Source organism: Megalops cyprinoides, chromosome 14 (genome assembly GCF_013368585.1).
Source record: "Megalops cyprinoides isolate fMegCyp1 chromosome 14, fMegCyp1.pri, whole genome shotgun sequence".
Lineage (NCBI taxonomy): Eukaryota > Metazoa > Chordata > Actinopteri > Elopiformes > Megalopidae > Megalops > Megalops cyprinoides.
In genome coordinates this window covers 19922933-19945815 of record NC_050596.1, presented here as the reverse complement: position 1 = coordinate 19945815, position 22883 = coordinate 19922933, and the positions used below count along the sequence as shown (strand labels likewise).

At 43.4% G+C, this 22883-nt stretch overlaps 2 protein-coding genes across 2 annotated transcripts; one reads left to right on the top strand and one right to left on the bottom strand.

Annotated features, from left to right (window-relative positions):
- The first annotated feature begins 290 nt into the window (after positions 1 to 290).
- wdr75 (WD repeat domain 75) lies at positions 291 to 11337 on the top strand. The gene is made up of 21 exons (XM_036545379.1): positions 291 to 381; positions 1323 to 1452; positions 2240 to 2305; positions 2400 to 2499; positions 2742 to 2866; positions 3441 to 3511; positions 3933 to 4049; positions 4473 to 4561; positions 4939 to 5094; positions 5500 to 5559; positions 5650 to 5765; positions 6409 to 6584; positions 6891 to 7042; positions 7313 to 7493; positions 8505 to 8599; positions 8884 to 8979; positions 9459 to 9628; positions 9818 to 9877; positions 10086 to 10226; positions 10458 to 10549; positions 11087 to 11337. Exons 1-21 carry the CDS (start codon positions 296 to 298, stop codon positions 11301 to 11303), a joined length of 2496 nt encoding a protein of 831 aa, XP_036401272.1. The 5' UTR covers positions 291 to 295; the 3' UTR covers positions 11304 to 11337.
- Positions 11338 to 13530: 2193 nt separating this feature from the next.
- Positions 13531 to 22345, bottom strand: slc40a1 (solute carrier family 40 member 1). The gene is made up of 8 exons (XM_036545902.1): positions 22073 to 22345; positions 21838 to 21905; positions 20866 to 21025; positions 20555 to 20670; positions 18786 to 18912; positions 17478 to 17723; positions 16600 to 17253; positions 13531 to 16304 (listed from the first exon to the last, which is right to left on the bottom strand). The coding sequence occupies exons 1-8, from the start codon at positions 22104 to 22106 to the stop codon at positions 15991 to 15993; spliced, it is 1719 nt and encodes a 572-aa protein (XP_036401795.1). The 5' UTR covers positions 22107 to 22345; the 3' UTR covers positions 13531 to 15990.
- Between the last annotated feature and the right edge of the window lie 538 nt (positions 22346 to 22883).

Below are 22883 nucleotides of genomic sequence, written 5' to 3'. Positions count from 1 at the left end.
GAAACACATCTCTGTGCCAACAGTGAGCCAAGGTGGTTTAGCTCAGTATGACCCAACTACAAGCTAACTAGCACATATACTTCATCGATTCATCTCGTCTGTACCGATAGCAATAGCATGCTTATTCTTTTTACTCCCAGTTGACGGCAACTTGAAGTGTGGGAATCGGTCGCGCTAACAGATATTCAAGAAAGTGAATAAGATCACAATACATAAGTAGGAACGGAAGTACACTCTATTCAGTGAGGAAATACGTAAGCGTACGGGTCAGGGTGCAGAGGTCAGTGTGGGGAAAATGGTGGAGCACTCGGAGATCCGCGTGGTTCGCTGTGGTGGGAGCAAAATAAACTTCAGAGAACCTTTAATCACGCTTGATTCAAAGTAAGTATTAAGAAGACGAGGAGATCCAAGTTGCTAGGTTGACGCAGGTCCAGAAACTTTATAAGATTACTGAAAAACTCATACCGGCTATTTCAGTGGAAGCCAGCTGCTGGCTAGCCAGTCGCTATAATTGACAGCATTTGGTTAGCTTGTTTGCTGTTTTACTTCGATTAGCTAGTAGTACAGACGCGGGGTTTGAAGTTGTGCATGCCGTTTAACATACGGGATGATGAGCGCCTTTTTGTAGTAGTGTTGCTAAACCCCACAATAGATGATTATGCGGGTAGACCTGACACGGTGCCAGGTTATAGAAACGTAAAACTCAGTCATATTCCATGATGTTATCCTTTCTTGTTGAACAACTCTTAATGAATCTACAAAGATAGAAGTCGGCTTAAACCGTTACATCTCTGGCAGAAATAGTCAGCCTAGAATCAAGCCTGGTCAGGTGTTGATGACAATTGTTGTTAGCTTGCTGTCTACTAGGAAGGATCTTCACGCATTTCAGTCGCGTCTGTCAGCTTAGACCTTAAGATAAAGACGTGGAATGTTATAGCCAGCCGGACAGCGAGCGAACGCTGCTTCTTCTGTGTAAATGAATGCGATCGTGTATTTGAACAGCAAAACAAACGTTAGCCATTTTAAGATAACAAAGTAGTCACTTGCCTTGCTTGCTACAGGAAACATTGCATCCCGTTTGGCTATGTGCAAAAAGTATCAATATCCGTCGTGATCATTAATGAAAATGTCATCGATCAGCATTTATCCACATCATAATCGAGGTAATCCTATCCTGTGTCGAAACGGGGTGAATGTTAGTAAGTGAATGCCATCATATTAAATTGCGAGTTTCATAATTGAGTATACTGAAATGTTTTTAACAGTGGGTTTTGAACATAGAGCCTTTGTTGGAACGGTAACGGTGTCACCGTTTGTTGCAGGTTTTTGCTGTGCGCGTCGGGGGACTCGGTGAAAGTGTACAGCACAAGCACCGAAGAGTGCATCCACATCTTGCAGGGCCATACAGATCTCGTCACAGGCATTGTGCTCAACCCTGCAAACCACCTTCAGGTCTGACGAAAGCTTTTGCTCCAGACTTCCTTTAAAGAAGTATTTTTTTTCCACAGGGAATTATGAAAAGGCATTTTGCAAGATGCTATTTTACTTTATTATTGCGGGCAAAGTACCTCCACAGTGGTTTTGTGTTTTTTGTAGAAGAACACCCCCCCCCCCCCCCCCTTGATCTACATTTTTGTGGAAGAAATTAGTTGCCAAGTGAATGCATCACACCAAATGACATTGCCCAAGTTTACTCAACATGATGTTAAAAGTAATGGGTTTTAAGTGCATTATTGTTATCTTATCCAGAGCGATTTACGGACTGGTGTGGCCATAGTAATATAACACATGTCATAAGAATGGTAAAATCAAGATAAGAATGGTAAAATCAAGCACATTACTTATGTTGGGATTTGAGAGTAAGGTTCTGGGTACAAATCCCTTGTGCATGTCTTTCTGTAAAGTATGCTTTAACCTTTAGCTGTAGAAATAACCTCACTAAGGATGTCTTCACAAACATATAGATGCTGTAATAGCAGATGATCAAAATCCATTACATGTAGAACACTATTGTATGTGAAAGGTCTGGTATTGAGGGACCCTTAAAGCTGTGGTTTTGCAACATGAATGTAATTTCATATAGGGCATGTTTTAGCATTTAGGTCAGCTTGTGTGGCTCCTAAGTGGGTGGTGTCAGTACAGTTCTCTTGCCTGTAGACAGCAACACAGCTGGTGTTTGTAATAAGAGGGATTGGCAAGCAGCTGGTTGAGGCGCACTGTCGTTTCTGTTCTCTTGTAGGTGTATTCATGCTCACTAGATGGCACTGTTAGACTGTGGGACTACACAGATGGCATCCTCATCAAGGTACAGCTTGGAGATTCCACAGTTCGCCATTGCCCAAGTTGTGGCATTACCGCTTTGTTCACTTGATTGATTTTCGGATCTCTTTGCCCTGCAGACATTAAGTATTGGATACAAAATCACAGCCCTGTTCTTGTCAAAGAAACATGAGGGGGTCCTCTTTGTCATCATCCCTATGGCAAGTGACACCGACGCCGGTGAGTAAAAACAGAACAAGCGTTTGTAACACGTGTTTCCTTTGTCACTGAGTCCAATAGCAATTGCTCAGCATCTTGGAAGCAACATATTTGCCACTTGTTTGTTCTTGCCGTCAGCGTGAGCGCGCGAACCATCAGTTCCTTTTCAACTGAAACGCTGCCTGCAGTTTCTCAGTCAGTCAGCCAGAGGCAGGGCGGAAGTCTTCAGCTGTCATTCAGAAAATGTGCTCTCCTTTTCTCAGAGGCCTTCCAGCTGGTGGCTGTACATTTACCCTCATCGGCGGGCCAGGAAGTGGAGGCCAGAGAGCTGTCCTCTGTTCTGACCGATGTCAGCGCCATGCCCAGGGCCACCTCCTTTGGAAGAGGGGTAGGAGCGCTGTTACAGTCAGAACTGTTCTGCCACACAGGACAGTGAAAAAGAGAAATGCTACTCCTGACTCCTCCTTGGAAAGACATATGTTAACACCATTCCTGTGGCCACCTTTCCTTAGGACTGCTCCATGTGTTGTATATTTAGAACATATTTAGGTGAAAAGGTCAATAAATATGCAAATTGATTTGTTTTCCCATGTGCATGGTTTGTAAGCTTGGGTGTGTTTAAAGGCACCTAGGGTGGTTGCATGAGGAACTAAACCCAGGAAAAGTGTTTATTCGGACATCCTGAGAATTTTTACATCATTCGCGTTTGGGACATTGGTCTGGTGTGTCCTTGACATTCTTAATCAGGCATTTAACCTCGGGTTAGTATTTGGTACCCATCCTCTTTGTTTTCACAAAACATAAAATAAGTTTCAGGTTGCAGTTTTATGTATACTGATAACTATAAGGTAGATTGATGTATTTTCAGTGAAACGGGGAAAGTAGTACTGACTCTGCTGTCACTGATTTGCTGACAGATTGTGAGGGACTTTCTGAAGTGTTTGTTTTGGTTGTGCTTGTAGGGAGATTATATCGCCTCTGCAAAGGGTCTCCAGCTCTCAGTTTACTTCTTCAGAAAGCAGAAGACTTTCAGGTACAAGTGCTGTTCTGTCCTAAACTGCTTTCTACACATGGCTCATGCAAAAGGGAATGATGGAGATGTGGGCATTTTCTTCACAGTGTTAATGCAGTACATGCCTAGCCATATTAAACGCTTGGTGTGAATTGTTTTGCTACCCTTCATCTTCCTCTTTGCCTTTGCCTCAAAAAATATTTTCTGGGCCTGTTTTTTGGTTTTAATGTATACTGTTCCTCCAGATTTCTATGGATGTTGTGTGTTGTAATATGTACTAGTTTGTTTAAAGTACTGTTTGGATAGTGTTGATACTTACTGCGTGGTACTCAACACATTTTTAGAAATGTATTTAGTGGGCCTGACAGTTTCCAGAAGTCCTGGTTAAATCACACTTTCTGGTGTCTAATGTTTATCATGACGATGCCAATTTCTGTGAAAGGTTTTTCCTGAAGGCCACTGATAAGAAGGGGGCCAAGAACAGCTTCACCTGTGTCTGCTGCCACCCTAAAGATGACTGCATCGCTACAGGCCATGAGGATGGCAAAATCCGCTTGTGGTGAGAACCAGAACTGCCAATCTTCACCACCCTCTGGATTATCAAATCTTTAAAAATTCACTTTTTATATAAATGGACTGCGGATTAATGTGGAATTTATGAAAGCTTCTATTCGTGTTAGTGATATTGCTGTGGAAAAAGAGAGACAGCAATGTCTGATAATGTATTGAAGATGAACATTTCCTTCTCTGAACTTATGTTTGCTGGCTATTTTGTTTCTGCAGTGCGTTTTTAATATATAAATGTGATTGCATATTACTAGTGTACCTTGATCGTTGCTCAGAAATGAATGATGCATATTTTGTAAAATTTGGGGCATAACTTTGTAGTTAACCATTGTGCCAACCACTCTGCATCACAGTGTAAGGCTCTGTTTATCATTCTGTAATGGAGATGTCTGATCATGCATGGTTCCCCTCACAGGAGAAACTTTAACCAGAAGAAGGAGTACACCTACTCCACACAGCACTGGCATCATGATGCTGTCTCTGCGCTGTCCTTCACACCTGAGGGTAAGAACCTGACCTTTGAGAGAAAGATCATATCCTTGGCTGTTTCAGTGCTTCATTACTCACTCAGAATGCATATTTCTGTGACTGATGGATGACCTTGCTGACAGCATTGGCATTTTGACAGTTTAAGCACCGGACCTTGTGATGTTTTCATAAGTTTCAGTCGATTTTTATTTTTTGAACGAAAAAGAAGGCATTGCTGAAAAACGAAGGAATCTTGGTAGCTTTTAGCCCTACCTTTAATGTCTTCAGTCAACAAAAAGCAACTTTTACAGGGCAAGCTGGCAACATTTTTGCTCTGAAGAGGCAACACGGATCCCTGTTTTTCCTGTAAAAACAGTGCCAGTGAACCAGGCTGGGTTTCGTTTTGCACGCAGGTATGAATCTGCTGAGCGGAGGTATCGAGTCGGTTCTGGTCCTCTGGCGCTACGGGGCGGAGACCAAGGATCTCCTCCCACGCCTGGGCGCGGCCATCGAACACATCTCCGTGTCGCCCGATGGGACGCTATACTGCACATCTCACAGTGACAACAGTAAGTACACCAGCACTGCCATCTCCACCCAGCTGACCTTAGTGAAGCCAGTAGGAATGCACTCATTCTTTCCTTGTTATGAATTTCTCTCTAGTTACAAATGCAGCATGTTATTGCAGTTCTTCAAAAATTTGCAGCATGTGTTCAGGCTTCTGCACGGCACTGGGTATTGTAGCATTGACTGTTCGATACTTGTTTTTCCAGTGGTTGCTCAACTGTTGTTGACATGGCATTATGTGCAATTATGTACCTTTTGCTTTGCAACTCCCTCTGGATAACAGCATCTATCAGGTGGCTTGATATAAATGCGTGTGTGTCATGCTTTCTTAAACTGGCATGTAAATGTATTTATGTAGCTGTGTTGGCTGTTGTTAAGTGAATCTGTTTTCTCCCTCCATCATTCAGAGATTACCATCATCAACAGCAATCTGAAGGTGTCTGCTGTCATCCAAGGATTGGTCAAAGGTATGAACAGCATGCTCATAGTCCCGCAGGTGCACTGTTGCTCCAAAGATAAGCCAGGGGTTGACACTGGGGGGTTCCTTTCTTCCTTAGGAGAAGACGTCAAGACCGATTTAATGATCGACCCACGGACTAAAGCTTTAGTGCTGAATGGGAAGCCAGGCCATCTGCAGTTCTACTCCCTCCATCATGACAAGCAGTTATACAATGTAAGTTACAGCTTATATTGCCCCATGGTTTGCTTACATAAAGGCCTATATGACTCATAAACCTGACTCTTAAGAGGTTAACTCTCTGATTCCAACGACTGATTGTTCTCAGTCCACCTTGTCAGGGTCCCCTGGTATGCTGCTTTTTACCAGCTTCTGCTGCAGTGGAACAGCATGGGAGTGCAGCAGTGAAGTCACTCATACAAAGAGTTGCTTCTCAAGATCATTTATACGCTTTGTAGGCGCCCTTATTCTTCAAACAGTATTCGTTTGTGTAGCTAGACGTTGAAATCCCTTCTCCATTGTTCTACACATTATCCACTTATACGGCTGCCCTAATAATGGGCTTTGGAAGCAGTTCAGGATTAGTGTCTCGCTCAAGGGTACAAGAGCCATGCCACAGCTGGTAAAATCAGTTTCCTTATCAACATGAGGTAAGAAACCCCTCTGCCACTTCTGAAGACTACATTGACACAGCCTTTCCCAATTCCAAATTAAGGATTCCATTTAATTTGCGTGGCCTCTGAATGACCCATGCAAGTGTATTATAACGTGTTACTGTGTTTGGACATTGGCATTAATTGGTAGTGTTTGATCTTTGCTTCCTGGGTGTGATTCAGTGCTTGCTCCCTTCTGTCTGCAGCTGGACATCGTTCAGCAGGAGTACATCCACCAGTCTGGCCTGGAGCAGAGCGACGTGGTCAAAGCCGCCCTGCACGCCCACGGGGTCTGGCTGGCCACCATCGAAGAACGGAGGGAGAAAGCGTTGGACCTCGAGACCATCCTGAAGCTGTGGGCTTACAATGAACAGACGCAAAGGTGCACCTCCCACTCCCACAGGGCTGGCTTTGAGAACTTTCTCACAGTTTCCCCCAACCCCCCCCCCCATCCCTTGCTCTGTGTTTGACTGCTTTTGACTGAGCTGAAGGTTTGTATAATGAGGAAGCTCGAGAACACTCTCACGGTGGCCAGTCTTATGACTATGTCCTGGAGAGGCTGACTTCTTTATAATTACCCCACCACCCCCATCCCTCAAGATACAAAGTGGAAATATAATGCTGCTATATAATCTGTTTTTTTGTTGTTGTTGTTGTTTAGATTTTAATGCCCCTTCTCCCTTCCCAGTTTCGAGCTGAACACGAACATCTCCTCCCCACACGATGACCGGGTCACGGCGATGTGCTTCAGCCCCTCTGCAGACGGTACGCTGCTGGTGACCGCGGGCAAAGACGGCCACTTCAAAGCCTGGCAGCTGGCGGAAGACTGGGACAGTCACCGTGAGTCTGCACCCGCCCCTGCTGCGTCACCACACAGTTCGCTATGCCCCGTGATGCATGTGATACCACCACCTGACACCGGCGTCTGGTGTCACGTTTGTGGCACTTGTGTTGTGCAGAGTCATGGGAAAAGCTGTGCGAAACGGGGGAAGTGGAAATAAATGTAAATGCAGGCTCACACACCCCCCATCCTTTCTCTCTCGCTTTCTTTCCCTCCACTCTCTCTTTTCCTCCATCCCTCTCTCTCGCCTTCTCTAAATGTTGTGATAGGCGAGGGGCTGTCGTGGTCGTGTGACTTTGTGGGCAGTTACCACCACCTGAGGCCCACAAACTGCTGCTTCTCAGCGGACGGGTCCCTGCTTGCAGTCAGTTTCCAGGAGATTATCACGGTATGGAGCCCTGACTCCTGGGAGCTGCTCCTTACTTTGTGCCAGCCTCCTGGGGACATTAGGTGGGTGCCCCACACACACACACACACACTCCTTCCACTCTGAGCCACACTCAAACATCTCCCCCCTTCAGCCCACACCCAGTGTACCTCTCCCCCTTCCCTGCCCATGCCCAGGTGCCCCCCACACCATTCACCGGAATGGAACAGGAGACAGTATGGTGTAATGATTAGGGGGCTGTAAAAGATAACAGAAACATAAATGTTTTTGGGACACAGCTATAGTAGCCTTGAGCAAGGTCCTTGACCAGAATTGCCAGTAGTGGTGATCCACCTGGAATAAAGCGACAATATTTATCATATAAGCTCTTTTTGTATAATGGGTCTAATATGCAAAGTGGTTACGATTATTGACCAGTGAGGAGGTGGTTGGTTAAAACCAGCTTTGCTGGTCCTGAAGTGCCTGAGGGAGGGGCTTCTTTCTGGCTGAAACAAGTACAGAAACTTGCTTTGTCACTCGTTTTATAGGTCACATAGTCAAGGAGTGCCCTCCTTTGAACTGTACCTCCCTGATATGAACCACATGGTAATCTAACGGCACTATCGAGAACAATTACCTTTTTAAATATTTGAAAGCGTTAAAATACACATTGTGTAATGGTCTTGAGGGATTGTCCAATTGACTGAAAACCTGCCGCTGTAGTTTGTGTTCTCTCTGCCTGATATCTTTCTGAGAATGAGAACATGGCGAACAGAGCTTTCGTGGGGCGGCCTCATTGTCCTGACATGAGCTTTTGGCGAGCTGCCAGGAATGGTGGAATGCAGTCAAGTAAAATGGGAATGGGGGTCAAAGCTTCCCCACACGTTTTAGTTAGCTAGCCTCCACCGATCAACGTTTCATACAGCAAGTTAAATAACTGAAATGAATTTAATTGGAATTTTGGCCCAGAGAAAGGGCCTTGTGGTTAATCCGGTGAAATATGCCCTGGAGAGAGACTGAGGCAGCGGTTAATTGATGTGAGGGGGTGCCTTTGACCCAGAGGGTGGCTGAAAGAGACTCCTTTGATTCGACAGGGACCTTTGTTTCGGGAGGCTGAGCTGTTCCAAGTACCTGCTTGGTACCACCTCCAAAAACCTGCTCTGCTGCTGGAACCTTCTCACGTGCTCATGTAAGAAGCTGGCTGAGCTGCTCTTTCTGTGCGGCCTGTGTGTGTGTGTTTTGGGGGGTTGGGGGCAATGTGAGGGGGTTTGTGGTGGTTGTGAGGTGTGTGTGTGTGTGTGTGTATGCATATGCATGTGTGTGCACGTGTATGTATGTTTGGTTGGTTTGAGGAGGGAGGGGGGCAGTTTAAGGGGTCTGTTAGAGGGTTTTGTCGGTGTGGTGTGACAGGGTTGCAGGTGTGTGTGTCTATGTGGGGGTGTTGTCTCATGCTTGCCCTGTGTGTCCTCACAGTGGAGTGGAGTACCACCGTGGATGTGACTGTGCTCCAGGACGATCCACTGTCTGAAAACATCGCAGCATTCTCACACGCACAGGGGAACACTGACCGTGAGTGCCAGGGTACCTCCTTTCAGAGAGCAACTGATGATTGCAAGGGTCCTGGGGGCACCCAAACAGCATTGCTGTCCAGGAACATTACACTGTTAAAAAGCATGAATGCTGTCTCTTCTTCTGTGATAAGCTGTCTCTTTTGAAATACTCCAGTGCTTGAACACAGCAGTCTTGACTTGAGCTTATGTATATCTCCCAATGTAACACACTCATCCGATAACCCTTTTTTAAGATATTACAATTTGTGAACATTGTGTGCAGATTGGTAATGTTGTGACAATGTTACAACAGCGTGGTGAGAACATTGAATTATTGAGTGAGGAGACTGAAGTCTCCCAGTATATTTTGAGCAGCTGTCACTGTATACCTAAATTACGTCGGAGCGCTAGGGAATTCACACCTTGTGTTCTCAGGTCTGTCACTGAATAACAATCTTTCTATCCGCCCCCGCCCCCCCATCTTCCGTCCTGCTTCAGTGTTTGTGTTCAAGCCCAGTGAGCCCCGCCCGCTGTATTCCCAGAAGGCCGTGTGTTCAGGAAAAGTGCATCGAGCCGTCTTCGCCCCGCGAGAGTCACCTCTGGAGAGCTGTGAGGCGGGCTCCCAGTGGCTGAACCGTTCCCAGCTGTATTTCGTGACAGAGCACATGGTACACCTGATCTTTTGTTCCTGTGCTGCGTATTGTGGGTTGCTAAACAGCGGAGATCATGTGACAGGCTCTGCAGAGCCAGCATGACGGTGCATTTCCCAGGGTTTTCTCAGAACTAACCTTCATCTCCTGTTTCCTTTGCAGCATGGAAACGTATATCCACATAACACGTATGTTGTTCTATTTTAGGATTTGATGACATTTAGCACCAAGTCTGAGGACGACATGATAATAGCTTCAAGTAAACAGGTATTACCCTTTTTCACAAGATAGCATTTACTCTCCACCTGTGTGTCCTTTAGTGCAAAATATGCTTATTCTGATGATGTTCAGTTGGTTCGATGTGATACTGACAAAATGGAAAAGCACACAGTGGTGTTAGTTTTGTGCATGTGTGGGGTTTTTAACATCCCCATGCACACCCCATTTAATGTCACTCTGCGTTTCCGTGTTTCAGCTTGTGATCGATGACAGCGTTGCCGTGACACCGTTCTACCTGTTGCTGGGGAAACACCGGCAGCAGGAGAAGCCAAGCTCCCTAACCAATCAGATGGCAGCAAGAGTCCAGCTGCCACAAGGCTCAACTGCCATCAGAGAGGTCAGTGAGGTCACTGCTGCATTTACTGGATAACAGTGGAGTTTGCTGTTCTAGCATATATTTACTCTGTATATGTGTAACTGGCTGCTAGATTAGCCCAGTGTATGGGTCTATCTGAGATCTACATTGATCTAGCACTTACCTTAAGTACCTTCAGTTGGTAAATATTTCATTTGTGCTTTGTTAGATGATGTTTCAGGTCCACTAAGAGCCTCACTTTTATCCTTTCAGTTGCTGCACACCCCAGCCCATGTCTTGCCCTCTGCCTCCCTTCTCTGTGCCATGTTTGTAAGCTCCCTCCTCATCTCAAATTCTGCCATCAGGTAAGATTGCTGGAGACTGAGGTTTTAGAGCATTGGTGGAAAGTTGGAGTCAGTATTTTAGCATGCCCGACTAAAGTCACGTGACATTAGTTGTACTGTCCATGCAGTTGATGGTAATGTGTGCTAATGTTACGTAACATTTATCTGTAGCTTGACAAAGATGTCACGTTTAAGCGGCACCTATTCACGCATTGGGAAAATGCAACATATCCGTCACCAAAATCTGTGAGTTTAATTTACCGAATAGAGATGGTAACAGTAGTAGGTATTTGCTTAACAGATGCTGTCATAAAGGGGCTCCTGTATAGCTTACAGTATTTTCATAGTCATTTACACAGCTGAATGTTTCCTGAAGCAGTCCCACTTAAGTACCTCAGTGAAGTGATCTGCAGCAGTGTTTCACCCAGATGGGGAGCCTGCTATCATGCGTTGAAAAGCCTAGTTTTAACCATAGTCTGCTCTGCTTCCAAGAGCTGTACTGCTGCTGGAGTCCTTTAATGACGACTGTTTTCCTCATGAAAGTGCTTCTTTTGTCAGAGAGGTCAGCGAACCCAAAGAAGAGGAAATGGAGAGTGAGGCAGAGGAAGACCAGGATTCTGAGGAGGAAATGGACTCTCGTGACTCTCGGCCTGTTCTCACCGCTCAGAGCTCTGTGGGAGAGCTGGCGCCGACCCTCTCCAAAGCCCAAGAAAGGGAACTGAGGAAAATGCGCAAAACAGACTATAGCTGGCTCAGCGGGGCTCTACACCCTTAACCATGACAATGCAAACAGCATCTGTCCCCCCTCCCCAGATCATTATTTTGTATTTCTGACTTTTGATCCAATAAAAGACTTGTTTCATTTTCCAAAAAAAAAACAAAAAACTTGATCTGTTTTTTGAGCGTTTGGATATTGCCTAGCTATCAGTGTCTGTCAAATGTGCATCACAGGATTAATTGAGGTTTTTTTATGTGTGTATCTTTTATTTACACACGTATATTTTTGTGTGCATCTATGTGTGCCGCTGCAGTTTATTCCGTGTCATTATAAATTCACATGTTGGGTAAGTGTGACATGTTACTACTTGTAAGAGGAAACCTTGACTAAGCACATTTGCAAGGGAAAGAATTTCATTGCTGGCACTGTTTGTGCAGTTTCTGTTATCGGGAGAGGAACACGCACACTTGGCTCAGCGTTTCTTGGTTCTCCCTTAAGCCCACAGCTCTGTTTTAAGTCCTGTGTGTGATCCGATACTGCATGTGCCAGGGTCTCCACTCCATGTTCCTCAGTCCTGGTCCTGTGGGCCTTCTGTGAAGGATGGCATTAGGCTTAAATTTGAGACCAGTCACTTCAGCCGATGGTGGCGAAACCTCGATTCATGAAACAGTCGAGCGCTTCCTTGAAGTAGACCTGACTGGATAAAACCTTTTGCAATTTATTGTCGAGCGCAAGTAGCTTAGCCCCGAGTTGTTTGGTTGTCTTTTTTTGAGCACTCAAAGGGAATTTAATTGTTATTCTCTGCACCATTTAATAATTGAAAAAAATCACCAATTATTCATGCCAGACTTGATTCCCTATTCTCTGAATGGTTAATGAGTGTAAAGTGCAAATCCCCAATTATTCTTATTGTGTACATCATAAATTGTTTACAGCTGTATGAAACAAGGAACTATGACTACGGGCAGATTCAGTGATACTTGTGCACGTGACTCTCAATTCCAGCTGGTATGTAACACCTAAGAAGTATTTGTAATTTACTCCTTGTTGAAGGTCTTTTCTTTAATTCTCTGCATGCTGGCCTAGTTTTTTTTTTTCAGTAACTACAAAATCCTGCCATTACCTCATTGACCTCACAATGTTCTCTTGCTCACTCATTTCCATTGGCACCACCCAGTTGTTCAGGTTAACCTCAAAATGTTTTTTTTAGCTTTGTGCGGTTCTGATCATTCTGTCAATATTTAACTTATTTTCCTGCACAGGTGCACCCCAAGGACATAGTCAGCTGATGCTCACTCCTGACGCGTTGCCCCCAGATAGCCAAATCTGGTTTTGTCTTTTCTTTACCGCCCAAGTGGTGGACTATAGGACTGCACCTTCCTGTTACTTTTGGTTATTGTCCTTGAGCAACCCCTGTGTTGCTGCTGCTTTAAATTTTTCTTCATTGTGTTTCTTGAAATAGCTCTTTTATCTTTCTCTTAACTTTATGCATGGCAGTAGATAGTAACTGTAAAAGGTAATAATCATCTCTCCTAATCCTATTTTATTTTGGCTATGTTCTTGCATTTGGTTTTTCCATTGTCATGTTTATGTTTTTAATGCGTGCCAATGGAATCTTTTCATGGTTAATTATGTTTTAGACTTTATTGTAATTATCTCATCACAATTCATTGCAATGATAAGGGTGCCTGTTAATGAACAAGAAGAAATTATCCACAAAGTTTCTTTGAGAGTACTGGCATTATTGGTAAAGATATGGGATGCTTCTGGTGTGTTTGCCAGTGTTGCGCAAGCAGTCCAGTCTGGTAGAAATTGAGCCTTTTTTGTCTAAACGTCCTTACCCCCCCTTTTGTCTGGAGAGAAATTTATGTTGTGTCTGTTGTGTGTGTGTGTGTGGGTCTGTCAGAACTAAAGTTGGCACAGGTGCAAGAAAGCCAAGACCAATCGAACCCTAAACATCTCTTTAGTCACTGACGCGTCAGGGTGTAGAGTCCAGCATGGACATTATGTAAAACCAGGCCGGTCCATTTCCCCGCCCTGTGCTTTTTCTGATCCGACTGCTTGGATTAATGTCAGTCAGTTGATTATGACTGTTTGAAAGTGGTATGGGGGGTGTGTGTGTGTATCGCCTGGCCAACTGTGCAGAGGAATGTGGCCCTACACAATGGTTGATGCTGGGCCAGAGGCCACTCTGCAAAACTGTGCTTCCTCTTTTCAAAAGGGGGTCCTTCTCCCACATGAAAGGTGAAGTTCTGAGGCAACGACGCAAAAGCTTGATGGATCATTTCTTTTATTTCAGAGAACACGTGCAACAAAAAAGCTCACCCAACTGAACATTCTACATAGTAAGGTTTGGAGTGCATATTTGTACAATCACCGTGTGATATTTACACAATCGCGAACTGTAACCAAAAGAACTTACGTTATCAAAAACAATGCAAATTGTAAATATAAAAAAGTTTGCCTTAATATAGTCTACCTTCTAACTACATTAAAAGATTAAACATATTCCAGGTAGGTTTGCTCATGGTGCATATTTTTACATTAGCGGTATGGGTATTGTACTTCTTTTCTATCTCTACATTTTAGTCAAAGTGTTGCACCTGCTTGCACAACATCCTTTTTTCTTAAACAGAAAGTAGGGAGCACAACCCCATTTTTATACAACAAAACCATGCTATGCAGTACAGGCCTCCTGATTTAGAAAGAAATGCAGATTAAGTACATTTTTTAGACAAAAGCAAGTAAAAAAAAGCATTTTAAAAAAGACAAATGACAAATGTCACAATCATCATATCTACATAATTTGTTCCTCATTATTACTGGTATATTAAGTAGCATTAGTTTTATGAATAGAACAGTGCTGTATTGTCTGAAACGGAAACGTTCCTGAGACCTCCTGGCTAGTAAACTTAACTATTCCATTATCCTACCCTCAAGAATTTGCCTACTTCAAACTTTTGGTTCAGCCATTACACAAGCCTTTCATTTGAGCCTTGGATGGGGAACCACTGCCATCAGCGTTTTTTTTTTTTTGCAGAAACCAGGATTGGAATCCAATATAAACCTTCCATACCGACCACCTGCTTTCACGAGCACAAACCTCACCCTTAGTCGTGAGCGGCATAAAGCCGCCTTGTTCTTTTAACATGGAGCAGGCTGGGAACTGTCCAATTTCAATATTATTCTTCAAAAAGTACCATACCACACCTCTTCAAGGTAATGTTGACCAAGATTTTCTTGAAGTTGGGGGTGGTATTTTCTCCAATTCAAGCTGAGGAAATGCTCCCAAAAATCTGGCAGTTTAAGTGAACTATGCTCCTGATTCAGTCTAACTGCAATGCAAGTGCTCACTGACGTACAAAATGTCATTCTAGTGATTGATGACCTGAAAGTGCTTTAGAAATGCAAGAGTGGGGCCAGGAGTCTGCAGAACACAGGTGGAAATACTGAGGTTAACCAAAAGGATTCACAAACCCCATTCCCCGGAATAAGGCAGGTTTTTCTAATGACAGAATTAGAGTTGAGTGCGTAATTGTGCTGTGTGTGCGTGTCTGGGTTGAACATGACTATCCAAATGGTTTCATGAGGTTCTCGACAATTATATAACAAAAAACCCCATATGGAGAGTTGAGTTTGAAACGGGGAGGGGAGGTTCTCATCCTTGTGCAAAGTGTAAGCTGATTGTGTTTAAAGTTTTGATTCAGGACAATGTACGATTAAAGTGCCTCGGTAACAATCATGAGAAAACAACATTAATTTAAATCTCACTGAAAAAAAATCAAATGACTACCTTTATAAAATCAATGCTTTGGAGTCTGAAGTGCACTTGCCATGGGACACATGTAGGTCTTTTAGGTGTCTAATTGAAAAAAATTACTACTACGTTACTATACTATATTGCCAGAAATATATATGGAATGTTTATAGGCAGAACAAAATATTCCCTCACTTCCTTGTGTTGCATATCCACTTTGGTAAATATTGAGAGCATCATAAATGTGAATGCATAGCTTTATATTGGTTAATAATAACACGTTAGCACCACACAGGCTGAAAGAATACTGAGTACAAGGTTGCGATGCATGTGGATATCTACTAATATATACTGTATCTGCATGCATACATAAATAGTTTTTTGACCCTTTGAACCACTTCTTAAAGAGACTTTATCCCCGGCTTGCATTCAGCAACATAAATATTCCTCGCAAGTTACATCATATTAAAAGTCTGCTGAGCTAGCTAAATGGGGAGTATAGCATATTATGTACAATAACTGAAAAACAGCAAATGTGCAGCAATGGATTATATATAGAAAAGCAATGTTAAATGTAATGAGGTGAAGCATATATGCAGAAAACAAACAAGCAGAAGACAAACTAAAGCCTGCATTGTTTTCACCCTCATTTTAGAGAACATTTACCTTTAAGCACAGCTGTAGCACAACCTAGAGTTTGGGGGAGAAAGTAAAACTGGTTTGTTTTACCTGAGATTCCCCTTTTTGCAGAAATGATATTTTGCTGTTTGTGCCTCCAAAGAAGCATCAGAAGTGCACTCCTGCTTACCCTAACAGCAAATGTAATCTGTACTGCTTAATAGCAGCTGTTGGGTTGAACCCATGTAGCTGTTAGTAATGCTATTACTAAAAGCTGGTGCATTGGCTCAATAGCTGAAATGGGTGGCAGGGTGGGTGGGAGGTGATAGCGAGGCCACAGCAAATCAGGGATACAGTCTCTTTAACGTGTTACACGGCCCCAGGAAGTGAGGGATTATCAGTCTCAGTTTTGTGCTCTGGCAGGCAGCACAAGAAGAGCCGACTCCTCAGGCTCTTGAAGGCGAACCTGAAGTACATCATGTGACCCATGGCAACGAAGGAGACGGAGATGATAACCAGCAGGCCAAAGGCCTCCGGATTGGGTGCCAGAATGACCATGATGAAGTGCAGCAGGTCCATGAGGTAATTCATGGAGTTCTGGACACCGTTGATGATTCCTCTTTCAGACTCAATCACATTCTCTTGGATCAGCTGGGTCACAGTTAAATCAAAGGACCACAGACCTGATAACACAAGGACAGAATGAAAAGAGGTCATGAATGGTATTCTTAAAGCCAACAGATTAATTACTTTATAATTCTAGCAGTAATAAAGGCATCATTATCATTTCCATCCCATTAACAGTAAAACGTATCAAAGGTCATTTGCAAAGTACAGGTGTAACATAAAGTTGTATCTTAACACATTTACTATATACATTAGCTTGAGAGTGAGGCCTTTCACACATTACACTTCAATCTGAATATAACAGTAACAGCATGGTCTACATTATTCCATGTCCACCTCCAAAAGACTTACCGACTCTAGCAGCGATGACTCCAGCAAAGAGGAGGCTAACAGACAGGTAGGACTCCACCTGTGGAACCTCCTCCATCTCGTAAGGCGTGGTGGAGTCATTGACTAAGCTCTGCGAGTTGGTGGTGAGCATGCTCACTGGGGTGGGGTTGGCCTCCGGCAGGGAGCCAGTGTCGCCCATCAGGTGGGCCAGCATGTCCTGGAAGGGCGAGACACTCAGGTCGAAGGGACTGCCGGGCATGAAGACGGACACCACGCAGAGCAGGAGGCACGAGAGCTGGGCCACGCCCGAGATGAAGCCGGTGCGGATCAGGCCGCACCTCTTCCTGATCCAGGTGAAGGCCACCGTGCCGCAGATCCCCGACACGGCCGAGGCCCCCATGAGCAGGCTGAGAATGGAGCCGTTCAAGCCCTGCGTGTAGGCATATCCAGTGGTGATGCAATCAAAGCCCAGCACGGTCATGTAGAGGAAGGCCAGGGACATGCCAGCGAAAAAGATGGACTGGTTGTAGTAGGCCACCCAGCCGTCCCTGAACGTGTGGAACGGCTCTGACATCTGGTAGCAGCAGCCCTTCTGACTCTGGGCGTCCATCTTTGCCAATGCTGATTCGTTCATCAGCTGGGACCCCTCCGCTGGCTTCTCGCCACTCTCGAGCCCTGCGGTAGATGAGAGGGAATGTGACAAAGTGAGAAACTGAGACTGCATAATAAACAATGACATGCTCTTAACTCTGTGAAAGTCTTGAAAGTGTGAATGAGTTCACCAGTGCAGGTCCCTAACTGTACTGAAGGATTTCATTGCTTCAGATGCAATTCTCCTATTAGACTACATTTTGTAGAACAGGCTCAGAGTTCTTGGATTTTTCAGTCACGAGTCGCACCTTGCGGGGCATTGAGCTGCTTGAGCTCCTGGTCTTCCTCCTTCTGCCCAGCTTTGATGGCTAGTGCAGGGGTTTTCTGATACACCTTCCAGAGCAGGAAATACTCCACACACATAGAGCAGAGGTTCCAGCCAGAGATGAATCCACATCCCACAAAATGGGACCCAAATGCCATGATCTGTCCCACCAGCATGGGGGCCAGGATGTTAGTGAGCTGGTCGATGATCCTCACCGTGGCATTCATGTCTAAAAGAGAAAAGGAGAAAGAGAGAGAATTTAACTGAAGGACAAAATATAAATCTTCGAGGTGAAGGAATTATGCCACTTGCCACCAATTAATACCTGCAACAAGCAGTCAATGAATTATGCTGGCAGCTGTATCATCATGTAGTCAAAATAGTCAAAGTCTGAAGCTAAGCTGGGCTGGGTTTAGTACTTAGATGGGAGAGCCCATAGGCTGCTTTAAATGGATTTGGTAAGCAAGTCTTTCTGGTAAGTGGTCTTCTCTTAAGGCTAAATAGAGAACCAATGCCCTGACGCAGTGCCACAGTGCTGTATGAGATCCTGTCTACCTCTTAGAGTAGGGGGCACCCCAATGTCTGAATTTTATTATCTTCCAGTTTAAATGGATAAATAAATCCCTCCCTCTCCACCCTAGATGATGTGTAGATATTCTGGTGCAAAAATGGTGGAAGGTTTTTCCTTGAAAAAGCGATGAAAAGGTGCTATACACAGTAGACAAATTGCAATATAATTCAGATCTATTGGCATACACTGGACGAAGCTAAATCTAGCCCATTGTATAACTTCCCAATTTGTGTGGCTTATCTCGGTAAATCACTGTTCTTGTTAAGCAGTCTAAAATTCAAATGGGCAAGTGGTATCTTTCTTTCTTCAAAATTTTGTGACAAGGACTTGGATATGGACTGAATATCCCACAGGATATGTTTCCTGTGGGATATTCAGTACAGATCATTAAACATGCATCAATGAGCATATTTAGCACATATGTAGGGCTTTCATAAGTCAGCCACCTGTTGTGCCGTTGGACTTTGAGACCAGTGAAGACATTCCATCAAGATATGACATCAGCTGATGGGAAGTGCTGATGGCACTTTTCTGCTGCATGACCAGGGGTTTATGGTCCCCACTGACCAAGTGAAATAGTGGGTAATAAAAAGTAATGAAAGTCAGTGAGTTCAATTAGAGCTGAAGGTCCCACCCATTCTTAGGACAGAGGTCTAGCCTGCCTGCTCCCATTCACGTGCCTGAACCTGACACTAGAAATGTTTCCATGGAGATCCTCACCCGCCAGTTTGCTTCTGTCCTCTCCTGCCACCACCACAATCCAGTCTCTCTGAATGGTGATGGAGGTGGCCGTGCTGGCCAGGTTGGCGATGTTGGCGATGGTAATGACCATGATGTAGCAGGTTGTCTATAAGCATGACACAAAAAGAATGAGAACTGCTCAGAGAGGTGAAGCTATTTTGTCCAATGCCTTTTTTGCCATTGAGATGTTAAACAAAGGTGCTGTTGTTTTTTTTTTGTGGGGGAGCCACATAGTTGGTTAGTAAGAAACACTGCTATTTCTACGAATGAAATGTTGTTGTAGAAAAATGATGTTTAAACTATTCCATTACGAATAATCTTAGCATGGATTTCAAAGGCAAAAATGTTCAGTCACACAAAAACTTGGCAGCTTTATGGAGTTGTGATTACAGGTCCAAACATGCAGCTATAGGGCTGTAGGTCAAAATTCCAGGTAGGACACTGCAAAGGGCTCAGAAATGGTTCAGCAGTATAAATGGATAAAGCTCAAACAATGACCTATGTAAGTTTCACTGGAGTAGGATGTCTGCTAAAAAAAAACAAAGAGAATGCACCTTAACCTAAATTAACATGCTAAGCTAATTTATAATGCAACATTATACAACTACCCTCTAACAACCTGGCCATCACACATTTGTCCCTGAGCTTCGGATTGTTTTCGTATACATTGTGACCCAGCTGTTCCTCCCAGGAAAATAGCTGGTATTTGGCACACTGTCTGAGTTGCATTTCTCATCCCCTCACGTGACGGCCGCAAATCTTGCTGACAGCGCAGTCATTAATACAACACCAAGACTCGCATGTCACCACCTCCAGACATGCTGAATACACTGAATACCACACAGAACATGGAACACCAAGCAGGATTTTTTTCTTTTGCAGTATAAGACCTCCCAAGGGCTCATAACCTAAAATAACCTATGTTAATGTTGGCCTCATCTGCACCTTTCCACAAAAACATGTCCTTGCTTTTAAAACTTTCTGATTAATGGATTTACAAGACCTTCAGACTGACAGAATTTTGAAGAAGTTTTCCAAAGAAAGCATGTGTTAAATATCTCCTAAAATTTTCATTTTAAGATCAATATTCACCAAGGAGCAAAAAAAAAAAAAAAAAAAACTGCTACGAACAAACTTATGCATTGCCAAACTTATGATCATTGCCACTTTCCAAATTTTTAGAAAACATATTCTTTTTACATATCATGTTGCTTTTTTTTATATAGATAAAACTAATAAGTGCAGTCACCCATTTCATGTAAAGCATGAAATGGCCACTGTTGATCTGTGGACATTATAATGCTGCACATTTGTGTCTGCACATTTCTGAATTTATGTCATCTAGAATTCCTATCTTAACAAAAACGCTCTCAACATACAAAAAAGCTAAGTTATTAGATAAACACTTGAAAACAATCTGTCAAAGAAATTACTGATAACAGGTTGAAGCCTAAAAAAACAACCCAGCTGGGGCACATCAATTGCACCCAAAATAAACAAGCACTGTTTCATAACAATTTGTTCATCTCTTTTGTGTCACTTTTGTATTTTTCATAACACCATCTGAAGAGAACGTAGTCTTTCAAACTTTTTATGACCTGATGTTGTCCCTGCAAATGTTAGTTTTTTTTCTTTACTCTTCTTTGCCAAAAGAACAAATGTGCAGAATTTACAAGAATTTAACGACTATAGCCTACACGGGCTCAACTGCCTGTTTACGTCATTAAACATCTTATGTTTTTACTCACAAGTATCCATCCGTTGTAGAGCCCCGAAAGTTGCTCCTTAAAGTTGAACACTACCATAAGAAGAGCACCACACAGTATCACAGCGCTGTTCTGGACCACCAGGGATGTTTGTGCGACTGTTTAGATAAACATACCACAGAAACGAGAGAAACTCGTTATGTGATGCATCACATGACATTCACACTACAAACGGTGGTACCCGGACGCTGAAAGAAGGTGAACTAATAGTGTAAACACAAATATAGTTTTGGAATGTTATCATTTTCACACGGCGAGCGGGATTTAATATTAGCGGCCTTAGCCCCACATACCTTTAAGCCTCGGGTTTTTGTCCACCCAGTCTCCGATAATGGCACCGAGCAGCAGCACTGACCCCGCCACCACCAGCCCGTACACGGCCGTCAGCAACAGACTGTTGCCGTACAGCTCCACCAGAAACACGGCCACCGCAAAGTTCCACATGCGGTCTCCCTGTAAATCAAATATGGTGCGTGTCAGACTATGCAACTAACGGGTAATATGAAGGCACCCCGTTCTGATTCCTCACACACTTATCCAACTTTGACGACGTGATGCTACTATGTTGTTTTCACATTACGCACGTCATATTTATCGACAATGCCAATGTAAACAAAGTCACGATAAGAATTTTAGTTCATCAAATAATTTCACGAATTATCAACAACAATGGGCAGAAAAATGCTGAATATTAGCTGCTAGCCCATCGACTGCAAATGTAGGGCACAACCTACACAGCATAATAAGTACATGTAAGCCAGACATGCCTTTGTTTAATCAAATTGAAAAACCACAGAAAACGAGTTGATGCTGCCAACGGCTAAAAGGAACCACAGTATTACTAAAACCAGGTGCAACTTTGGCAATTACTGGCAAGTAACACATTTGGTTGTGCAATCTTTCATTCAAAAAGTAATCTGCATTCTGCGCTGTAATTTTACCCCTGGCAGTAGGAGCGACGGGAACCTAGGGCGGAAATATAGCCGAGGGGTTCACTGCGATATTGTTGTACTTCACTTGCACGGGTAAGATTAAACAGAGGTACCAGATGTTTCCGTGCATCTGACATATTGACACAGAGACAAACTGACAGCAACGAAACGACACAACCTTTACATTTAAGTCCCACCAACAATAGTCCTATCACAACTCAAAGAAAAAGGTGGAAGAAATCAATATCAACAGTTATCCTAAAAACGTCTAATCGTTTCGATTTTAAGGTCACGCAAACATTGCTTTTTTCCTTAGTTTACCTATGTACTCACCCATGTTGAAAGCGCATGTCCGAGGTAAATCAGAAACTTCGCTGATGTAAAGAAATTGCGCAAAGATTCTGTAAAGGAGAATATTAAAGAAATTAATGACCATGCAACATGTATTATAGTTAATATTATATTAAATATATTCAAATTCACCACTGTCATTCAGTAATTCATTGTCAATACATTCTCAAAGCATGACAGCATGCAAACATTAGTGGCTACATATTAAAAGCATTACCACAGCAACGTTTCTTGGATCCGGCGTTTTCCATATTTCAATTTTTATTTTAGACAAATATTTGTATCCCTTTGTGAAGATGGTTTCTCCTAACCGCGGTGCAAGCACTGAAAATGTATTATCTGCACAGAACACTAAATTGCCTTTTCCTCCTTTCCAAACTTAGCTATCACTGTAGCTGAAGTTGGAAAGTAATATTTTAGACGAAAAGGCTTTTTTGGGCTAAATGCAAAATAATAACAAATCCTGCGTGCGACGTCCGCAAGGCTCGCCCTCAACGCACTACCGAGGCTGTTTGTTTCCTCTCCGTATTTACAGCGCTCCGGCTAAAAGCCTGTGACGTCAGAGTCACATTACCCCCAGACTCCGCCTTCTACAGTCAGCATATGGTATTCATAATAACCTTTTTTTGCGGCCACTGTATCTTCTTCGTTGGCCTAAGAAATAAAGAAAAACACTGCTTCATTGTTGTACGTCATTGCCTCAGAGGCCAAAACTGAAGTGCGAAAACAGTATTTCATTTTTGTCAGTTGTCAATTCTAGCCAACCAGAGGGAAGAACACGGCGTTAAACCAGGATGTAACACAATGCGATTCAGCATTTATGTTTTTGTTGATGATAGTGATCACAGTGTTTTCATTCATTAATCTTTATTAGCTATGTGTTAATGCCTTGAATGACCAAGATGCTAATGGTTATGGCAATAATTCAAACAAAACCTACTGTTATACAGAAACAGTATTTAGATAATTTGTAAACAAATAATGATGTATTATTATCAGTGGTAGTAACAGTAGTGGTAGTGCAACAG

Coding starts and splice junctions, on each gene's coding strand:
- slc40a1 (XM_036545902.1), bottom strand. CDS start 22,106: ATGGAAAACGCCGGATCCAAGAAACGTTGCTGTG. Junction 18,913..20,554: donor TCTACAACGGATGGATACTT/GTGAGTAAAAAC, acceptor TCATGCTTATAG/ACAACCTGCTACATCATGGT. Junction 17,254..17,477: donor GCAGCTCAATGCCCCGCAAG/GTGCGACTCGTG, acceptor CATCTACCGCAG/GGCTCGAGAGTGGCGAGAAG.
- wdr75 (XM_036545379.1), top strand. CDS start 296: ATGGTGGAGCACTCGGAGATCCGCGTGGTTCGCTGTGGTGGGAGCAAA. Junction 5,095..5,499: donor CACATCTCACAGTGACAACA/GTAAGTACACCA, acceptor TCCATCATTCAG/AGATTACCATCATCAACAGC. Junction 5,560..5,649: donor CATCCAAGGATTGGTCAAAG/GTATGAACAGCA, acceptor TTTCTTCCTTAG/GAGAAGACGTCAAGACCGAT.